At 33.4% G+C, this 5,255-nt stretch overlaps 1 protein-coding gene across 1 annotated transcript; it reads right to left on the bottom strand.

The window, feature by feature from the left end:
* Positions 1 to 2,336: 2,336 nt before the first annotated feature.
* Positions 2,337 to 4,754, bottom strand: LOC131076838 (serine/threonine-protein kinase D6PKL2). The gene is made up of 2 exons (XM_058014174.2): positions 4,132 to 4,754; positions 2,337 to 3,579 (listed from the first exon to the last, which is right to left on the bottom strand). Exons 1-2 carry the CDS (start codon positions 4,683 to 4,685, stop codon positions 2,826 to 2,828), a joined length of 1,308 nt encoding a protein of 435 aa, XP_057870157.2. The 5' UTR covers positions 4,686 to 4,754; the 3' UTR covers positions 2,337 to 2,825.
* Between the last annotated feature and the right edge of the window lie 501 nt (positions 4,755 to 5,255).

Raw genomic sequence — 5,255 nt, 5'->3', positions numbered from 1 at the left:
TCGTCATGGCCTTCGTGATTCGAACCTGTGACCAAGCTCTGATACCACTTGTTACAAGCTAGGGTTGTCGTTGCACCAAAAGATCGACCTATCAAAGATTGATACAACCACTAGACTTATAGAATCCACAGGAGGTTGTTAAACCATGTCACGAATCCTCGCAAGGGACGCTGGCCCACTGCCAACAGTAACAATTTCAAAGCTATGTGGGTTATGAAGGAAAAAGTTGATTTTTTTTTAATATTTGATTATATCTCCAAGGTTTACTCTATATAATCTTTTTGGAATATTTGGGACCTTTACCTCATCTAGGGCTAACTGATTTTTAGAAAAAATTTAAAACACAAATTTGTTGTGATTATTTAAATGGAAAAAGAGGATCTACATAAAGTTAGGTCCATTCTTTTATATAGTTTACTTATTCATATGTACATCAATTTATTTGATCTTTATCTTTTTCACATGTACATATATTTCAATATATTCATCTTATTCAAACATATTTGTGGTATTTTGTAAAAACCACAGTACGTAAACTAGAGCTTTGTTCAAGGAGTACTGGAATGTGGGGAAATCATTTTTTAAATGTGTGGCTCAGTCGCCTAATGTTTTGGAATAAGAGGTTTTGGCATGCTTGATATCTAGACAAATTTTCCTTAAAGACTTTTCCAATATTGATACTATTAGAAGATGGGTTCTACAAATTCAAAAATTTAGAGGTCATCTTGAAGTAACTACTATGTTGAACATTTTTATTTTTAGTTTTCCTTTTCCAATGTGGAGGACTGCTCAGCGATTCTTCTTGGCAATCCTTGGTTTTAGGGGATTAATGGCCTTTGCCTTCAAAAATGGTTTTTGAATTTTAACCCAATGAATGATTCCATCTTTAAATTCCTTGTTAGGATTCATCTGTCACTATTGTTGGATATTTGGAATGAATTTTTTTTCTGATTATTGCCAATACTTTTGGACAAATTTGAGCTATTGATTTGATCACCAAATTTAAGAAGTGATTGTTGTTTGCTCGATTTTATGTGTTTGTGGAAAATGACAAGGTGCTCCCTACTTAGATTACATTATCTTCAAAATTTGGCAACTAGGTGTAGCAGATTGAATTTGAAGACTCTTCTACTATTTGTCACTCTTGCTAATCCAACTTGCTTGAGGAATCAGAAAAAACCATGTTGTATGGAAGAAAAAGGAAAAAATAAAAACTACAAATGAGGAGTCTAACACTAATGCTGAGGAGGTACAAGAGTTGATAATAGGTCGAAATATCTATTATCATTTGTTTGTTCTATGTTTGACGCCTCTTATAGTGTTTTCAAGCTTAGATGACGGTTCTTCTGGTAGTATTATGTATCTTCAAAAGTAAAGAATTATTGGGGAGAATGATCCTTGTTTTGGTGTCAAACAAAAGTCTTTGGAACAATTTTTCAAACCACCTTGAATTTGGGATGGTTTCTTGTAAGGTTTTGTAATGCCTTGTCTCTTGTAGTTTCGTTGTTGCTCTGTGGTTGTAATATGGTGTCTTCTCAAGCTTTTATCTTTAAAGAAAAATAGTGTCATTCATCTTATATGCCAAACCAATATGTTCCTAAGATTCTATAGATTAACCTATTTCATACTTATTCCTATCACAAGTCTTAAATTGTGGTTTTATGGAAGGGCTTCAAGAACATTTTTTTATGGAGGAAGAGGCCCCCAAAGACAAAAAACAAAATTGCTACGTGATTAATTAAAATCTTTTATTGATAAATAGGAGCCCCTACCTTTTCATTTATAATTTTAAAGGTGTGCATTTGGGATCTTAGAAATTTCCCCCAACTTAAGAAATTTTCTATCATTTGTCAAATATCTAGAGTTTTAAAATTCTTACCAATTTTTGTTTTAATCATGTTATATTTTTATATATTCTGTCGAATTGAATAAACAAAATAATAAAATTTGTGAGACCACCAACTTCTGTAAAATTTGAAACCCAAACTTTTAAGCTTAAACTGCACTACAAATTTTATGAGACAAAAATCTTACAATCTTATGAAATTTTAAGTAGCCCCTCCATGAGATAGCCTTAAATAATGCACTGCTGTATATAGATCTTACCTCTATTATAAGGAAAGATTGTACACCTTAAAATTATATAAGATCAAAGTAAAAACTATTTTCTTAGAAAATGTTTATATAAAGATATGCCTGGTTACCATATACTCAAATGGCATTTTGGCTTGAGGGTAACCAATCTCATAGACTACCTCTATTATAAGGAAAGATTGTACACCTTAAAATTATATAAGATCAAAGTAAAAACTATTTTCTTAGAAAATGTTTGTATAAAGATATGCCTGGTTACCATATACTCAATTGGCATTTTGGCTTGAGGGTAACCAATCTCATAGACTAAAATAATTTCATCCATCTAATACACAAAACAATGTGCTGTTAGAATTCAACAGAATAATAAATTTCATACTAAAACGGTGTCTGATTTGTACCACAAGTTTTATAGTCCAAATTGATGTTTTGTATAGCATAGCTAAGACCTCCAGATCTTATATACCTTATTCATCCAACCTAGTGGCAATCTTTGTGCAAAGCCTGTCTATTATCTTGATTGCAATCTTTGTTTTCTTCTATAGCAAATTATGCCCATATTTTGCAATAGATTAAGCCAACAGATGTCACCCCATGAATGTCAAACCCTTCTGTTCACAGAGGCCTCGAACGCCTCTGATGATTTAATCAGTTCATCAGAGAATGGAACTAGGACTGCCGCAACTTGTGGGAATCCTCTTCACCATTAAACATAAAAAAATTATACCAAATTAATTGTGGGAATCCTCTTCACTATCTTGCTCACATTTATAGGGTCCAGGAACTATTGGAGGGGGTGACTGAAGCACCAATGCCCATTCTATTCCATTGAAGAATGGATGTTTCTTAATTTCAGAAGCTCCATTTTTGCATCCCAGCCTTTTTGCGGGATCTTTCACCAATAACTGCTTCATCAAGTCCTTTGCAGCAGTGCTCACCCTTTGAGCTTTTGGAAAAACAAGAGACTTATCCCTGATATTTGCAGATGTACTTATGTCATCATGTCCCACAAAAGGTGTTCTACCATAAAGCATATCATACAAAAGAACCCCAAAAGCCCACCAGTCCACAGCACTTCCATAGCCTTTTCCCTCTGCAATCTCTGGAGCCATGTATTCATATGTACCCACAGCTTTCATGGAATGGACACCTGTAGGTTCTGTCTGTAGCTCAGGCAATGAAGAAAGTAGCTTTTTCTTTTTCCTATGGCCACTTGATTTCATCTTTTTCTTGATACCACACATGTTTCCTGGGTTAAAGCATGTAAAAACTCTAGAGATGTCTTCAATGGAAGGGCATTGCAAGGGCAGGGAATGAAATCTTGCCAAAGTTGGATTGAAATGGCCTTGTATAGCTAGATCAAAATCTATGAGCATGATATGTCCATCTTCTTTTATCAGAATATTTTCTGGTTTGAGGTCTCTGTACATAATTCCAAGCATATGGAGGTATTCCAATGCTATCAGTACCTCTGCAGCATAAAACCTGTCATTTTGAGCATTCCTTTTGTTATTCCCAAATCACATATTCCCAAATCACATAAAGATATGTGCTTTTGTTGATGGAAAAACTTAAAAATCCAATCTGATGCATAGCCAATATATGAACCTTAAAACCCTAAATTTGAATTATAAAACTAAAATTTTCTCCAACCTAAGAAATTTTAGAAAACTGATCACAAATTGTATCCCTGATAGCTAAACATATGACCCTGAAAACCCTAAATTTGAACTATAAAATTAAAATTTTCTCCAACCTAAGAAATTTTAAAAACCCGATCACAAATTTTATCCCTGATAGCTAAAATATGAAACTTAAAAACCCTAAATTTGAATTATAAGATTAATTTTTTCTCCGAAAACTTGAAATCCAATCTGCAGATCTTAAGGATGCTTAAAAAGTAAAGATTCAGACCTGCTAATGCATAGCCAAATATGAACCTTAAAACCCTAATTGGAATTACAAAACTGAAATTTTTTCCAAAAACCTAAGAAATTTAAATAACCTGATCACATATTGTATCCCTGAACATCATACCTTGTGTCTTTTTCAGAGAAGAATCCTCCAGGCTGTTGATTTCGAACCTCATACAAGTCTCCTCCTGGGCAGTAGTCCATTACAAGAACAGTATACATATCCATCTCAAAGGAATAGTATAATGTGGGAAGAAACGGATGATCCAACAATTGGAGTACATCAATTTCATTCTCAATACTTGTGGACTTATTGATGCTCTCCAGATGCGCTCTGTTCATCACCTTCAGAACAAAATACAGATCTGATTCCTCCAGCTGGGTTAAAAATATAAAACCTGCACACCCACTTCCTATTCGTTTTATGATATTAAAGTGCCTCTGAGACAGGCATTTATCTTTTTTCAATACAGCATTTATCGCTTGCCAATGTGCAGATTTTCTGTGGTGAGGCCTTGGCTGTGTTTTGCTCAGGGTACTTTTGATACCATCGTTGCTGCTGATACCCATATTGTCACCATCACAGCTGCTACTTTGCACATCTTCCTTATTAATTTGGTGTGCAAAATCAATTGTTGTTATATTGCTATATTCTTGTCTGTTCTCATTACCCGCCATTGGAGGTGTTGCTGTAAAAGTTCTCAAATGCAATGTGGGTTACTATGGAGAATGTTTAAATCTTCAGGGTTTACCCTATATAATCTTTTTGAAACATTTGTGTTTTCACCTCCTCTGGAGCCGACCAATTTATAGGAAAAAATTAAACAGATTCGTTGTGATTATTTAAATGGAAAAATAAGATCTACATAAAGTCGATCCATTCTTCCCTATAGTTTACTCATTCATATGTACATATTTCAATTTATTTAATCTTTTAACCTATATATATATATATATATATATATATTTTGTAGGATTTTCATTCTATTAGAATGTAACATAGGCTCTTATCTATCTACAATTAAGGGTTAGAGGTGTGACTCATTGCAAACTCACTACATCAACATGTCTATTATCTATCTACAATTAAGGGTTAGAGGTGTGACTCATTTCAAACTCACTACATCAACATGTATAGTGAGAATTCTCAATAAAATGAATTTTAAAGATTTCTAACAAAATTAATTATGGAATTCCTAGTAGTTGAACACAATAAAACATTTGTTGTTAGAATAATATCATATTGTT

Source organism: Cryptomeria japonica, chromosome 10, assembly GCF_030272615.1.
Source record: "Cryptomeria japonica chromosome 10, Sugi_1.0, whole genome shotgun sequence".
Lineage (NCBI taxonomy): Eukaryota > Viridiplantae > Streptophyta > Pinopsida > Cupressales > Cupressaceae > Cryptomeria > Cryptomeria japonica.
This window is presented reverse-complemented; position numbering and strand designations above follow the sequence as displayed.

Coding starts and splice junctions, on each gene's coding strand:
- LOC131076838 (XM_058014174.2), bottom strand. CDS start 4,685: ATGGCGGGTAATGAGAACAGACAAGAATATAGCAATATAACAACAATT. Junction 3,580..4,131: donor TTCTCTGAAAAAGACACAAG/GTATGATGTTCA, acceptor TCAAAATGACAG/GTTTTATGCTGCAGAGGTAC.